General features: G+C 42.9%; 1 protein-coding gene across 1 annotated transcript; it reads right to left on the bottom strand.

Moving 5' to 3' along the window:
• Nucleotides 1–1,413: 1,413 nt before the first annotated feature.
• Nucleotides 1,414–12,217, bottom strand: LOC144931281 (ADP-ribosyl cyclase/cyclic ADP-ribose hydrolase 2-like). Its single transcript, XM_078855088.1, has 8 exons — nt 11,966–12,217; nt 10,523–10,652; nt 8,956–9,085; nt 5,487–5,569; nt 5,181–5,257; nt 4,912–5,004; nt 2,369–2,455; nt 1,414–1,893 (listed from the first exon to the last, which is right to left on the bottom strand). The coding sequence occupies exons 1-8, from the start codon at nt 12,148–12,150 to the stop codon at nt 1,740–1,742; spliced, it is 939 nt and encodes a 312-aa protein (XP_078711214.1). The 5' UTR covers nt 12,151–12,217; the 3' UTR covers nt 1,414–1,739.
• Nucleotides 12,218–17,506: the final 5,289 nt, after the last annotated feature.

Below are 17,506 nucleotides of genomic sequence, written 5' to 3'. Positions count from 1 at the left end.
TTCACAAGCAATGTGAAGGGAGGGAAATCCCTTAGGCGAACATACAGGTAGCTTCTACACAGCATTATTCAGCGGATGAAAACATGCCAATTGACTGATTCGAAGTCAGACAGCTGCTGTTGCAAACCCAATTTCAAACTGGGCACTCACGGCGACTAACAGCTGAGGACGGATGGATCCGGCTTGGCAGCTGACTAGGCAACCAGTGATTGGGGGAGTTCGCATTCGAACGAAGCACTCAGGTTTAAATGTAACCAGAAGGGTTGGCGGTTGGGAGAAATTGGAAAGTGAAATACGTGGGCATGTATGCTGAATTTCTTTCCCACCGTACGTAGCCAACCGTGTTCATCGGAGGTGCGGAGCCAACCGTGCTAATCTAAATACCTATAAATCGTATGATTTTTAAACGGAGCTTGCGTTACATGCCATAATATTGTAAGTTATAGAACAGATACGTACCACTGGGGTCTATATGCCAATTACCCAAATCATCCATCCATTTGTATAATTAAATATTATATACTTCAAATGACACCTCGTTCATCGAAATAGGAGGACTAGAAAAAGTTCTCCAGACAAGCATACATCCAAGTAAACACCTGTAGAGATCAGCAGTCGTATTTTGTAGATATGCGTTTATTTAAGTTATCAGCTTTTATTTCAACCCATAGAGAAAAACAAGTGTTATATCAGCAAGAGCATGGACACCAGAAAAACACCGTCAAATTACATCAGCATGGCTACACTCCAGCCCCTTGACAGCCGAATCTCACAATAATTACCAGAGTATCATGAAAATACTACAATGACATAGAGATTATCACATTGCATTGAATAGGTTATCATACACTCATTGCAAAGGATTACATTATCAACAGCCGAGCATTAGATGTATTCATTTGTGCTGTAATGTGTTATCGATTGCTTCCATTGCTATACTGCATGATATTTGGGTAACACCTTGCAATGGAATGTTTAATTGGACAACAAAAAGTGATGTTTTATTCAATACTGTCATGGGCGTTCCACTTTTGTTTTTGGGGAATGTGCACGCATGAGATTTGCCAGTTGCCACAAAGAGGGGATAATGAATAAATGCAGTTTAAGTTGCCCTCCATTCTGCAATGTGATTAGAGCATAAGGTTATAAAAACGAACTCCCTCTAATACACCTAAATGTTGCGTTTATTAAAGTACACATTAAGTCTCAGCTCTTCATATAATACAGTAGTCCTTAACCTTCACTGCAACCTGCACCCCTTTGGTTCTCAAAAAGGGCATCGTGCACCCCTCAGGGGGTGCATGCACCCCAGGTTAAGAACCAACTCCAAAATAAGTCTTAATTGACTGAGGGATGGCAGTTGAAAGGAAATGGATGAAAGCAAAGCAGGCCTGACACAGTACCACTCGTAAATTGCCCAAAAAGCACTACCCTGCTGGATGAAGATGTAGCACTACTTGAACATATTGGCACAAGACAGAAGTGGAAACAAATGACGAAATGTGGAGTAGACATCTACGGGCTATCTGCCCATGGATTGTGATGATGCTGGATGTAGGCCTCCCTAGGCAGTCACAACCTCCCACGACCTTGCAATGTAATAATCCACCCATCACCTGCCCATTAACTTGGTTGTTTTTTGTTCTTTCATCAATCTCCTCCAGAACTTCAAATGACTCGTGCCTGGTGTAATCAACCAAAGCCAACATTTGTGGCAGCTTTCCATCCTCGCCACCGCCTTACATGGGCACCACAAGGCGGCGGATACACGCCACGAGTGCGTTCAGCGGTGAAGACAGCATGGTGGCCGAGTTACCCGGCAAGAAGTCGTTGTTTGCAAATTGGCAGATGGGAATGTTGGGCAGATCCACGCACTGCATATGTAGCACAGATCTACAGAATTGAGGGAAACGACCGCCATTGTTTTTCCTGTTACAAGTCGATGACAATTATGGTCAAGTTCACGATATTACAACATATATGAAACGGTATTAACTCTATATGGGGCCATCTGAGTGGCCTACAAATACCATAAACAGATGTACCGTGTATTATATTTTCTCTCGTTATGTATTCTCTCTCTTATTTTCTCGCACTATTAACCTGCAGGTAACATTTTCCTGTAAGTTGCATATAATTTGCACAATGTCCACGTTTCATATGTGCACGATATAACAACAAATGTATCCTGAGCATAAATATCAATTTTAATTGATGTATCAATTAATTATTACAATAGAGATACAGAGACCCATGAGCAGACATACAGATAGATCACGTTACTGCAGACACATGCGTTAGTCAATGCTCTTGGTAATAACAATTGTAGGTTTGGCTACAAGCATGACTGTAAAAGCTAGATCCTCACTTGCAGTTATCATAACAGCTGTACTTGAATCCATGTTCCTTTAGGCGAGCTTCCAGATGAGCCACAGAGCCAACACCACATGACTCCCTGTTACGATAGATACATTACACATGCTCACAACACATTTGCTAAGAGATTTCTATTATAGTAGGCATTCTTAACAACTCAAAACAGTGTAACTCTTAACATTATTTCATTCTATTTTTTTTATCATATGTAATACAATTCCCGCACCTCTGCTTATCACGGTTGGCAACGTACAAACACACATGTTGGGTTAAGTGTGGAGTGCAGATATGGTTAGCGCACTGTACCATGAACCCGTTGACCTAAGGTTGATTTCCGACCACACTCATGTGAGTAGTCAGAAATAGCGATTTCTGAGTTCTTGTGAACGTATCTTAAAACCTACATACGGGTCTCAACTGCGAGACCCGTAAAGGCAGTTTCTTCAAAGCATATTAATTTAACGATTACACAATGACTTTGTGACAACCCAACTTCAATGTTTTACAGTTCGGCCAACAACAATGCTTGTTTTTGTCGGCATGTTCTTTAACAACGTTTCTTCATGAACATACATTTTGGACGAAAGGTGGAGTCATTTTCAGTCACCATTGCTTTTCTGAAAGCTTAGACCACCGTGACACAAGACCCCTGAATATAACTGCAGTGCAGTACTCTAAATATATCCATTCCTGTAATACCAAACCAGCATTTGTAAAAGCATCGTTAGTGGAATCATTATCAACATTTTGCAAATGAAGGCCACCTTTCAGTCACAGCTGCTGTTGGTCAACCTCCTGTTAGGTCACTCGGTTGATCACATAAGTCACATGTGTCCATCCGTATGTCATGCTCTGGAATTCCCAAACGATATTTTTAAGGAATGAAATATATAATAATAAAAATCTCTAGCTGTGGAAATTTACAATATACATGAAATTGCTTTATTAGTTTCTGAAACAAGTGAAATATGTGTATCAGGCAATGCTCACCCCTACCCCCTTGCTCTCAAGGGAGGGTAAATTCATCATTCCACATTGCATTGCCAATGTCGTGGTTGTGGTTATAGTTGTGATTATATTGTGGCTGTTGTGGTTATATTCTGTCTGCTGTGGTGAGAATTACTCTTTGGTTCTTTCGGAAAAGTCACGCAGAAAGAAAATAAATTAAATAATAGAATACGACGTTTCGATTGCAACACAAGCAATCGTCATCAGGTAGAAAACAAACCTAGTAAACTTAGAAATACAATGCAATACAACACAGAGAGTCGGCTAACACAACAGTCAACACCCTATCTGGTTGATTACGTTCTTCCAAAGATTGATAAATTTGAGAGAGAGACAAAACACAGACATGGAGACACACAGACACACAACGCCTCTGTGTCGAGGCCTTAAATAGAGAGAGAGGGGGGGGCAGAGAGAGAGGTGGGGGTGCTGGAGCAGAGAAATGAACATGTCAATGAGAGAGCTGTGTGGAAATCCACCTCGCATCGGCCAGGGGGGAGAAAGAGCAAATGGACCTATGCAAGCCTGGTAAATTTTAGAGAGAGAGATAGGAAGTTTGAGAAAACGAACTTAGCAATTTTTTTGGAAATGTAATGCAATGCAACAGAGAGAGTCGGTTAACACGCAGTTAACGCATAGCCTGGTTGATTACTTTCTGCCAAAGATTGCTAAATTAGAAGTTAAGTGTGAAATTTGACAGAGACACACAGAGAGAGAAAACAAAATTAAATCCTCCCCATAGAGGTGGTTCAAACTTGATTTGAAGCTTTCGTGACTGCTGGAATTACTCTTTGGTTCTTTCGGTAAAGTCACGTCTCTCTCTCAAATTTAGCAATCTTTGGAAGAACGTAATCAACCAGGTAGGGTGTTGACTGTTGTGTTAGCCGACTCTCTGTGTTGTATTGCATTATATTCTAAGTTTTACTAGGTTTGTTTTCTACCTGATGACGATTGCTTGTGTTGCAATCGAAACGTCGTATTCTATTATTTAATTTATTTTCTTTCTACGTGCCTTTATCCGAAAGAACGAACGAGTAATTCCAGCAGTCACGAAAGCTTCAAATCAAGTTTGTGGTGACAATGTTGTTGTGGTTATAATGGGATGGTTAGGCTGTTGTTATACGTGGTTCTGTTTATAATTTTGGTTCTGGTTATAATGTGATTATGGTTGTGGTTATATTGTGTTTATGTGATAGTTATGGTTAGGTGGTGGTAGTTATAAACTGATGGTTATGGTTGTTATATTGAGGTTATGATTGTTGTAATTGTTATGTGGCTGTTGTGGTTATGTGGTTATGATTGCTATAATGTGTGTTGTTGTCCCTATGTGGCTATTGTGATTATATTCTGGGGTATGTTGCTGTGGTTATGTGGTGGTTATGCTTATGGTTATAGTTGTGTACCGAAAGACCAAAAGAATATGAATTCCTGCAGTCACGAAAGCTTTAAGTCAAGATAAAGTATAAGTTATTTTCCATGTTGCTCATTCACTGCCAATAATTGCTTCGTATTTAATAACCCAATTACCTATCAGGTCCATTCAATGTATCAATAATCCAAAGATGGATTTCAGAGACGTTGTCTTTCGGGAGATTTGGCAGCTCAATCGTTCCAAAGATACTGCAACGAGACACAGGCCACAAAGACAAACAACATTCATGACTGCAACTGCAACTTTCTCAAGTATCAAAAACACAACTAGTTTTTTAAAATTCATAATTCAACGTTAAACCATGTCTCTAACATGGCCGGCTCGACCATAATCAATGCAAACAATGGATAATCAGCCGACTTACCTTCCTGAATAGAATGCACCACCCTCCCTGGATCCGTTAAGCATCACTCTAACAACTCCACGAACATTCTGCGCAAACTACAAAAGGCATCGCAATGGGGATATACATTTTCAGTGAGTACATAACAACCAAGTAGAATATGCAGGTTAACAGTTGGTTTATATGTTCCCGAAGTCCATGTCCATTAACAAGACAGAATACAAAGTTTAGAGTGTATGTATGTTAAACTTTTTTCGCAGCGTACGTGGCCAACCGTGCTAATCAGAGGTGCGGGAGTGTGATATAATTGTGATGTAGTTACAATACCGATTTGGAGGCCATCATCCAGAAAGATTTGACAGCATTATTGTCACACTCCGAATAGCCAGGGCAGGAAGTGTAATCCAGATCTGAATGTTCACAGAAAAAGGGTAATGAAATATGTCTACACGCATTGCAAACACCATGTAAAAAGCTCAGTATATTCAATTGCTGCTACCAACGGGAAATTAAAGTAAAGATGCTATTCAACACGTATATTCAATTTTGATTAAATTTAAATTTTATATTCAATTTTAATTGAATATACGTGTTTGAGTACAGCAGAATTGTACTCAAATCCAGCAATACGCACAAACCCTACGTCTTTGAGATAAATTATATATATAATCGGAGCGAGGCAATGCTAATGCTGAAGTTGAAGATCTAGCATAAGGCCGGATAGTCAAGTTTTTGCAATGTGAATGCTTGTGAGATGTCGTACCAGCGGAGGTCAGAGGAATTCTTCTTCTTCTAGTCCCTTGGCTTGTCCTTCACCGATATCTCCTTTCAGCTGTCATTCCCCTTCACTGTGCGTCACTACGTCTTTTAACTGAGGTAACTTCCTTCCAGCCCAGTGTTCAATGTTGAACCTCCAGTCAGATCGTGGTCTTCCTCTCGCATCGATAAGCATTCCCTTCATCAGGGTGCTGCGGTGGCGAGATGTTAACTACCTTGCCTGGTTTACAGGAAGTCATGCGTTCGATCCCCAACCTGACGCATGTATATTTGGAGGTTGCGTATTCTCCCTGTGGTCGCGTGGATTTTCTTCAGTTTTTATTTACACATTTAGAAACACGCGTTTAAGAGTATTTAGCTGCTATATATGCCATGTAATAAGCCACTTTGTTGAGCTATCATTTGTGGCCAGGTCGCTTCTGAAAAAAGAGCAATATAGCTCAGTGGGCCTTACCTGGTAAAATAAAAGTTTAAAGCATCTTTTGCAGCCATTCACCATTCATCCTGGTCTAAAATATTGCAGTTTCCTTTACTTGACCTAACTCAGTAGCCTTGATTCTTTGTCTCTGTCCAGGACCTCCTTGTTCATTGCATGGTATTTCAAATTAATTTTAAGAGTTATCCGTAATGCTGTGAGTGTTATGGAGGTGACAGTGGAGATTTAGGGACCTGGATGTGAGAGTCACGTATATTTGATCACAGCTGTTGAGCACAGGTCTAATGAAATGCTATGCTCAAGGGGCCAGCAACGAAGAACACTAGTGAGAGTACAGAACAGGGGAGCACATTTCTTGAAATGATAAAGGGGCCGTCCATAAATGACGTCACGCACCTAGGGTCAGACATTTGTGACGATGTGTGACGAGGTGGGGGGATTTGAGAAATGTGACGTCACATAAAAATGCGCAACTTTAAATAAATATAGACAACACGTTCTACTTAATTAAATAGACTTTTAAATACATGTTTTCTCCTACAACATCAGAGTGCAGTGCCACATTCAATACGCACTACAATGACAATAGCTTAAAGCGATTTGAAGCATGTTTTATTTTTTTTTGGGGGGGGGGCGGAAGAACTTTGTGACGTCATATTTGAGAGGGGGTCTGACTTTTTGTGACCCCATGTGACGAGGGGGGGGGGTAAAAAATCGTCCAAATAGCGTGACGTCATTTATGGACGGCCCCTAAGGTTATATGAACTTGGGGAAAGTGATGAGGGGAGGACATTTCAAATGTTGAGCAACGTGAGAAAAGGTATTGTTTTTAACAATACAGAAGATAAGAAACTGTCAATCTTGTAGAATTAGACATTAGCAGAGGTATTGAAGCACACATTTAATGTCAACATTGACCATTATGGTAACAATAAAAGTGAGACGTGTCCTGTTATTGGATTATCGCATGATAGTCAAACTGGTATTTTTATGCTCAGGAGCTTTAATTTTGTCGAATTAAGTGAAAAAACAAATCTATTGCCAGCATTTGTTTTTGTACCGTCATTGGTAACCGGCCTGGAACCAGTGAGTCACTCCACTTGAGAACCCAGTTTAATCACAGGTCACTGACCATATTCAAACTCAGTATCATAGCATTCTTTTCGGGTCCATCTGCCAAAGCCAAACGTCTTCTCAGTGGCGAGCGCATATCAGCGCTCGCAGGTTTGCCTTATGCAAGGTCCCTGCACAGTGCAGGGGCCTTCCTCGAGCAGCCGGCAGACCACGAGGTGCTGCACCGTCGGCCTCTCGTCGCAGCAGCAGCATCTCTTTGGTATTGTGGAGCGCCGTCGTGTGGCCAGGTGGGATAATTAACCTGCCGACCTGGGCGCCAAGTCGGTTCAGAGTTTTCCATGTGGCCCTAACCCGCGTTTGCACCTGTGCGGGATTGTTCACTCGCCTTGATGCCCATACTGATCTGAGCCACCAAGTCAGTATGTACTGTACTCTTTGGTTCTTTCGGTAAAGTCACGTAGGTATAAAATAAAATACATCGTCCATCATCAGGTGGGAAAGACTTTCCCATCTGATTTATTTTATTTTACACCTACGTGACTTTACCGAACGAACCAAAGAGTATGGATTCCTGCAGTCACGAAAGCTTCAAATCAAGATTAAGTATGTGTAGTGGTGATACGCGCTGGTGGTAGGGATCGTGGGGTAGCGCGTGGTGATTGGCTGTGTGTTGGTGACGCGCGCTGACGGTGAGGGATCATAGGTCAGCGCGGGGTCATGGGTTATGTGATGGTGATTGGCTGTGTGTTGGTGACGCGCGCTGACAGTGATGGATCGTGTGGCAGCGCGTGGTGATTGGTTATGTGCGCTGACACAAGAAGGGATCGTGTGGCAGCGCGTGATGATTGGTCGGCTAGGGTGGGTGCTCACATCGCGGTCCGCATAGGCTCCGTCTCCTGGGAGCGGAGGGCTATATAAGGCGGTGCGCGCGGGCGCTCGGGGAGAAGTTGGTGACCAGTGAAGACGGAAGACGGAGGAGGAAGAGATAGGGCCCTGAGACACCTAGTCCCGCTGTCCTTGTAAGGACCGGGGCCCTGTGTGGCTCAGAGGCGGGACCTTGGGACCCGGGGGCCGGACGTCCGTGTGAGGACCGGGCCGCGGGACCCAGTGGTCGTGATCCGTACCCAAGCTGGGGTGGGTCTAGAGGTTCCCCCGGATGCTACGGGGCTGGAATGCCCGTGTGTGTGTAGCCGGGTGGAACAGGTAGCGTGAGCTGTAGTAACCACCCGTGTCAGGTGGAACGTGTAGCGTGAGCTGTAGATACCACACGTGTCAGGTGGAACGTGTAGCGTGAGCTGTAGTGACAACACGTGTTATTGTGACAACCCAAGTGTGAATAAAGTGTGCTACCCGTCAAGTGGTCTCCCGCCGTAGTTTACTATACTACATATGCACTGTATGTTGAGCACCTTACGAAGCCAACGTAGCCAACCGTGCTCATCGAACCTCTGAGCCACCCAGCCACCTCTTCACTAGCTACATATTAGAATAGCAGGCAACATTTCATACCTGGATTGCCAGCGATTGGGCACCAGTTGAGGTTGTTGGCTATGTAACCAGCCAGGGAATCCTCGAGCGTGAACAGCCTCGCCCCTGAATACTTGTGCACCAATGCATTTGTCCCGCTCCAGAAAATTTCCTGCAAATAAATCATAATCAGATAATGCCTTAGATAGAACAACAAGATGTACTCCCACGAATGCATATATAAGCAGCAGAACCCCGTTCTGTCTCCACAAATAATATTTTTTGAGTCTATTGGCGAATTACCTTTCCAGGTCTAATATCCAATATTGTTAAATATACCTGCGCAAAACTATCTAAAATGTTAAGTCCTGCTATTGGCACATGCAAAACTAAAATTATATTAGTTACACACATTGCATTCAGATGATGTTACCGGTCTGTAATAACAGAACTATGAAGATAAAAAGAAAGGAAGGTAATTATGGGTCCCAGGCTGAGACTCATAACTCGGGATTCCCACACTATTTAGCCTGCGTGCCAGACCCATAAAAAAAAATTCATATAATCTTTCTAAATAATAAAATGTTGCTTTTTGTGTTGAATAGAATCCTATTGATTAGGATTATTGGTAAGAGCATTCCATCTCAACAAAGACTGAAACGCGTGGGTAGCATCTAGAAGCATCCAGCAGCATCCCGCCTTGTGTGATACTACACCGAGGCAACCACTAATTCCTATTTACGCGACGTAGTACTGTTCACTCAATTGTATTATATCCAATTCGCATCCGCTTTACAAAAACGTGTTCCCTCATACAGTCTTCGCGTTATATGCAATTTGCGTTATGAAAACATGCGGCGTTATAGTACAAACCGTTTCCACAAGGATTCCATACAATACTAGAAAGTTTAGACTGATGGATGCTCTACACTGCACGTTGCCCAATTCGAAGTGCCTGAATCAATGCACATGTGTAATGAGGTAATCAATGTATCAATCTTCTGCATATACACCTCAGTCACAGCCATTGTTGGTCACCTGCTGTGACGCCGAGGACACTTTCTTCACTTTGGTTTGGTTTAGCTCGTCTCTCACAGTACTGACATGAACATATTCACCGTAAAAAAAACCCCATCTTGCAATGGTTAATATCAAAAGCAGATACATCTTGTGCATGGAAAGATATGAATACACATGCGTGTTATATGATATAAAATATTCCATTTAACATTCATGCTGAACACAACGGACACATATTAAATTATACTGGTAAGAACCTCCTGGTTACACCAGCCCAATGGGGATTATTGTGTCCGTCCGTCGTGCAGGGAGGGGCTGGGTGGGGAGGGGAGGGTGGGGAGGGGCTGGGTGGGGAGGGTGGGGCTGGGTGGGGGGTGGGAGGGGTGGGGCTGGGTGGGGAGGGGCTGGTCACCCCGTGGTGCCCTTATAAAACTCAACGTTTAACCTACTCACGCCGGCTTGTGCCCGCCCTCACAGTCGGGCATATTTGCGGAATACACCACGCCGCTGTTGACCCTGGCCATTGACCGAGCAACCCAACGTTCCTACCAGCTCCCTCCGCAGGAATGTGTTATTAGAGACCAATAACCTTGTCTTTTGGTAAAGGATGGCTTGCCAGCGCAACAAACTGGTTGTAGCTGTCCATGGTGACCTCGCATGGCTGTTTGCCGACGAATCCTTTGTAGAATGCTTCCCACATCTGCTCACAGTTCTTGTCCCTGGGAGGAAGAAAGTTACTTCACCACCAATGACGGAAAAGGTAAAGAAAGCCCTGCAGCGTCTCGCCAATGCCCCTGCTGGTGAAAGGGCCTCTACGAGAGAAAGCTCTGGGGAGCCCCTCTGGACGAATTTGACCTGCACTTGCATGCTGGCTAGATGACGTCTTAGAACATGTGGGTGTACCCACAATTCATCCCACCACAAGTGGGTGACCTGCCGATCGACCGTGGCGTTCCAATGTATGCTGCCAGGTGGACAAGAATGGACACAGTGGGCAAGAAACTTGCGAATTGTGTCACGTTATCAATGATCCCATAGCGTAGCCACATGAGTCATTGTCATTTGTTTTCATTTTGAAATGTACACGGTAGGTTCACGGCAGCCAATGGGGATGGACACCGACCCAATACTCACATGGGCTTGGAGACACTTTGCTCTTGGCCTTCAATAATAATTACTGCCCCCAACATTAATTCTGTTTTTGTTGTTGTGGTTGTCCCACCTGATGACGAAAGCTTGTGTTGCCTCCGAAACGTTGTGATTTAATTTAGTTATTTTTTATTTTTATTTTCATCTACGTGACTTTACCGAAAGAACCAAAGAGTATGCCCCCAACACTTTGGTGCCGAATGCCACATTCAAATAATTACTTATTTACGGTTTAACTGTGACGATATTAAATGTTGAAATGTAATGTTGAAGGTACCAATTAATCTATAAGAGTGAAGCCAAACGTCGATAAGCCAGGATAACATTGAAATGCTATATGCATACAGTGCAATTGGATTATTATTTAAAATAAGTAATGGCCCTGATTTTTTTCTTATCATAACATCAATTGAGACAAATCTGATCCATAAAAAGTGGCATACATTTTTAGGACTTCAAGAGGCTGACAATGCTCTGCACAATTACCGTAAATGTTTGCGTTTTTTCAGGAACGTTTCACAGGATTGGCCGATTCTTTGCGTCGTACAATTATTAGTTGAAATCATAAAAAATGCATTGCGTTTCACACAGACGTCAAATGTATAAGGCATGCAGTTAGCCGTGTCATCCATTCTAGTATCACCTACATGCTTTTGCCATTGTGAATAGACGATATCACACTCATACATGTAACATTGAACAAGGCATACATGGGTCTTGGCCATCATCTATTCCAGTTTTGTACGCGCTTGTCACTCTGATCAGGTTTTAGCATCTTATTAATGAGAACCCATAAAGTTAAATATAGCATTTCAGATACAATTAAATCAGCTTCCGTCTTCGGCAGCACGGCTCTATAGAGGATATATCGAAATGAACTCACCGTAGGGCAGGATTAATAACACGAATGTAATCGTAGCATCTGCCAACGAAAATCTTCTTCAGGTCTTCGGTGGTCCCCCGGGGAATCTCTGCCGAGCGTTTCCTCATGGCATGTCCGTCCGCGATGAGGACGAGTGGGGCGAAACTCCACGCCAGCCAGCCCAGCAGACAGCAAACCTTCTTCATGCCTAAGATGCCTCGGCTCCGACTTGTAAACAGTTCCCCTCTCTTCGTTAGGCTCTTAAGAAGCGAGCCGCGGTGGCGACGTGAGACGACAAGTTGAGAATAGGGAGCGCGCGACCCAGCGTGGGGTGTTTTTTTTTAGTGAGCTTGTGACCCCCCGTCACCTCCATTGCCACATTTGCCATAGACGGAGTTTCACTGCTGCTGTTTTGAACATCAAGTGTGTTGCATTTCACCAACAATTTATATTTATATAATCAGCACCGCAGCTGCCCTGCCCCCCATTTGCGCTTTGGCAAAACGTCTAAAATACACACGTAGCTAGGTAAATGCACACACGCGAATGAAAAGTATGACGTGTTCCGTGGAAAATGAGAGATTAATTCTTACGAAACCTTTAATGTTCGTATCTTGTTTTTGTGGCCTGGCTTGTACACCGCCATTTGTGCAAGAGTCGGACGATTGCAAACTCGTGTTGCTGGAGCCGTATGATAAATACAGTTACGTACGTGGAGCAATGTCACTTCATTGCAGCACATTGGTGGTATATCGCGTATGATAGCCAAGTGCACTGAGCAACTGTAACATGCATAAAATGTAGAACTCGCATGTGACAACATTGTGAGGCCAATCGATGCACGAGCAGCACCAGTTGGTGAATGATGAGGCTGGTTTGTTAGCACCGTTAAAACACACCAGGATCTATCTAATATGTGGCGAAATTAAATGCGTATCTCATTTCAAAGGTCCGGTTAAGCAGGAACGCTAACATAATCTTTAATTATAGATATTAGCACAGTTGGCTACGTACGGTACGAAAGACGTTCAACATACATACATACATTGCAAATCATGTCATAATCTAATACAATCGTAAATTACACAGCTGTTGCTAGGGAATGAGCAAGGGTGACTCATTCTAAACTTGTCTTTTTTATGGTCTAAAGCTGCAACATTTGCTTCGTACTGAATTTTCAACACATTGACGATTTCAAGAAATAAAATCAAACCTGACAAAGAAACCGAATCCTGTGCCCATCGGAGATCTCGCTGCAGGACATAGTGCAGTTGCCAGATGGAAGCGAGTATTTTTAGGAGAAAGCTAATTTTAACACGACAGGAACTAACTTCAGCATCAACAAATATAGTTTGAGTGTAACATCTCTACATGCAATGTTGTTTTTCACTCATTGTGGTGTTTGCATACACGCTGTGCATATGTCTCTAATTCATTAAGCAGCATCTTTTAATCATAGTCCTCAGGGCCCACATTGTTGAGGTCACCAATTTGTCCAAACTTTAGCAAATAGCAGTTGACCAAGCCGATAATTTGGCAGATACAAGCAACCGCATGGTACCTAGTCAATACAGTATATCAAAATACTCAAATAAATATCGAGATCTCTGGTGACCACATAGAATGGTTTTTAGTCTATGACCCTGTAGGCTTTCCAAACAATCTTATACAGCAGAGTTTGTGGTGAACAATAAAACGTTGGTTTGGTTAAGACCGTTAAGGTATCATCAGCAGTCAGACTTGCTAAACAAATGCTGCTGGTGTTTTCCAAACGGTATTAATGAGATCCATCCATTATGCGGTCATCCAGAACAGACCAGGAAACATGTCACGACGCAAAAATCCCCAATTTAGAAATATGAAGGACTCTCTGTGTTGCATTACATTACATTTCGATATTTTACTAGGTTATTTAATTTTAGTGTGTCTTTCTCCTGATTTTCAAGCTTGCGTGCCGTGCCGCGTCGTCATCTTACTTGCAGCATCACGTTGTCGTCCACTCATTGATATGCTAATTTTTTCTCTGCCCCCTCCCTCTCTCCGCCCCCGCCCCCCTCTCTATATTTAAGGCCCCGTCACAGAAACGACCTCTCTCTTTGTGCCGATATGTGTTCTCTCTCTGTGTGTCCTTGTGATGTCTGTCTGCTTGTATGTCTGTCTATAGTTTCTAGTTAGATTTGTGTTGCTATTTCTTTTATGCCTGATGATGATTGCTTGTGTTGCAATCGAAACGTCATAATATGCTATTATTTAATTTATTATTTTATCTTTAGACGTGACTTAACCGAAATAACCAAAGAATAATTCCTGCAGTCACGAAAGCTCCAAAATTAAGATGAAGGAGGCATCGCAGCGATGAACTCGGCTACTCCTGAAGCATTGATCAAGCTCAACCACCTCGCTGTTACTCTCCAACAGTGTCAGCCATAAGACGAAGTGAATAATTATCTTTATTGGTGGATATGTTTATTCGGAGAAGTCCTCCTTCACTGCTCCACCAATTTAAATAAATGAGTTGTCGTTTGAAAGGTAACGATATTTTCGTCATTTTTACCTTCGACCAAGTAATTCGGCTGATTCAGTTTACCAGGCCTGCTGCTGCATATCCGCTCTATCATTTGCAATAGTCCAGCATTTGACGTGGGTCCCTATTTGTACATTTTACAACTGGGGTGGCAACACGATCTCAGCGGTGGCGTGGTCGCCACTCGTTGCAGAGGTTATTGGTTCAAGCCTTGACAGCTGCCCTGGTTATTCCTGCGGGTTTAGTAACCATTAAGTACACACCGTCTGTGTCACGGTGGACGTTCAACATCATTTTGACGTCATTCGAAACGAGTAGGTCGTTGTGTGGTACAAATTTGCAAAGTTTGGAAAATGACTCTGAAATTATTGAATTGGCATGAGAGTACAAATAGCAAGACCGCCCCCTACCGACCAGACTAACGTCTGGTTGCAGACCAGATGCCGAGTCACTTTTGTGCCCACGTGGACGACTTTGCCACTAGGGGGGCGCCCTTTCAAATATTTGAGGCGAGATTTGAGGTGAGACGTGAGTAAGTTGTTTGCTTGTAAAGCGATCTTGAGAAGCCGTCTCGCCCTAAAGGGGCGCGTTATCAAAACCAAGAATTATCGTCATTATTATTACAACTTAATAGGTATGACGGGGCATGCTACGTGCCCACCAAAACACCCGCTGCTGTCACCGCAGATGCATGCGACGTCACTGCTGTTCACACCACAACTGCCCAAAACTGGCACTGACAAAAATTATTCATGCCTCGTGTACCCTTCTTAAATATGGTGTCATAGATGTATTAGTGTCGTATTATTATTGTGTTACGCAAAGATAGTAAAAATGCAATAATTATCGTTGTGAATTTTTATAATTCATCAAATCTCTGGCGGCGGCAGAGGGGGTAAATAAACTCCATCGAAGGAGTTTAACGCTGACAATCGCCAGATGGTACTGGATGTAATTACCAGCCTAATTGTAATTGTTCAATGGTATGGATTGCTCTTTTACATCACGGTTTGCTGAAACAATTAAAAAAGGTGTGTTTGTTCATGTGACGACTGTATGTCGTGGTAGGTAGAGGGGGTTACCTGACACACACTGGCATTGTACTCACTCGATCTAACCCGAGAAAATATATTATTGGATTTCTCAAAGTTATGTATTGCCCCATTGGAACCTCATTTGCCAGTAAAAAATATGATAATTGTTTTTTTACCCTTTAATCTGGCAACAAAACTGACACCTTTTTTACAAGGACTCATGTTTGCATAGACCACAATACCTGCAGTCATAATGCAAACAAAACAATTATCTTATTTATTGCCGTCAGACCTCAAGATTTCCCACTAGTTATCTTTATAATCATGCTCCACCTGAGGGAAGCAATCCGTTCCTTAAAGATGTGAGTCCTACAAATTGATCCATGTTATTTAAAGGTCCAAGCCTTGTAGAGATGTCATGCAAAGTGGCTAAGTTAAACACGACACGACTGGGGAAAACGTGTAGCATCGCGGTCGTGTTACCGCAGTCAGCGGAGTAAGTATTGAGTGTACGGGCAGTGTAACTGTGCTGAGGCTTGTGGGCCAAAGAAGCCCATCAATGAGGAGGGCCCCATTTCATTCCTTACGCTCGGGTCCATGCCAACCACTCTACGGTACTAACTGTTGATGAATTTGGTTGGAGTGACTCAAGTTAGTCTAGATATATGTAGTGACTGCTCACGTCCACACACTCGTTTATGTATCGAATTTTAGTACCCAATAATATACAAATAAAGGCATGGAACGGCGGTGCAGTGTGCTACAAACTTGGAAACCCGAGTTTGATTCTCAGTGAGTTAAATGTAAACTCCATGACAAACAACGCCCATAACCAACAAAGCATAGGGGCCCTTCACCCAGCAGTTGATTGCCAAACGTCTGTATGTTATCAATTTAATTTATAATACGAATAAATAAAGGTGAAATAACATATACTTGACACTGCAACAGTGTCTTTGCAACGACCCACATGACACTGAAATCCTAGCAACGACGTAACTCTCTACAGGAAAAACAGGAGTGTGGACAGCTTTTAGAGATTGTGTCATATTTTACGCAATTGTATAAATTTATGTCTCAAAATGTGAACGATTAACTAACCGTCACATTGTCAACGATTGGGGCGAGTGTACACATGTTATACAGACTTTTGTTAATACACTGCTTGATGAGGGCCTCTCCACGCTGTGCGGTTCGTGAGGATTGTTTGATCATACTTCACGCCTTTCAATGTTGGTTGCCAACGGTGGAGAGCAGAGACTGAATCTACTGCACTGCCCATCATGTAGCCCCAGAGCCTTTAATACGGTGGCAATATGTTAACTACCTCGTCTGGTATGTAGGTCGTGGGTCCAATTCGGACCCTGACGCCTGTATATTTGGAGTTTGCACGTTCTCCCCGTGGTCGCGTGGTTTTTTTTCTAGGTCCTCCGGGTTTTCCCTCCACATTTAGAAACGTGCGTTTAGAATATTTGGCTGCTGCTGGAAATTTCCACACAATAAGCCGCTTTGTTGAGCTATCATTTGTGGCCAGGTCACTTCTGAAAAGAGCTATATAGCTCAGTGGGCCTCCCCTGGTCAAATAAAAAGTAGAATTTAGTTTTACTTGCTATGCATCGTGGTCGCCTATCCAAAGTACTGTCCAGGCTTAACCCCTGCCAAGCGAATTGGGTCATAGGGGTACTAAACGTACAAGGGTGAAAATTGTAAGGACAACGTTTGTAAACATCTTTAGTTTAAATCGAGGTCAACAGTATGGACACCCATGGGGAGGGACTCCCGGAGAGTGAAGGCAGAAAAGGAGAAGTCATAACTCCCATTTTCATCATATTGGTGGATGATAGAATGATCACCACACTGACACAAACTGCAAATTGTTACTGTATCTCTTTGATATCATTATTACGTATATGCTAATGCTGGTCTAGCTCAGGCTCAGAACGACTATGCACGTCATACAGTTGGTTTCTGCATGATATAGTACAGGGACGAGGATTTAATTTC

The sequence above is a fragment of the Lampetra fluviatilis genome, chromosome 4, assembly GCF_964198595.1.
Source record: "Lampetra fluviatilis chromosome 4, kcLamFluv1.1, whole genome shotgun sequence".
Classification (NCBI taxonomy): Eukaryota; Metazoa; Chordata; class Hyperoartia; order Petromyzontiformes; family Petromyzontidae; genus Lampetra; species Lampetra fluviatilis.
This window is presented reverse-complemented; position numbering and strand designations above follow the sequence as displayed.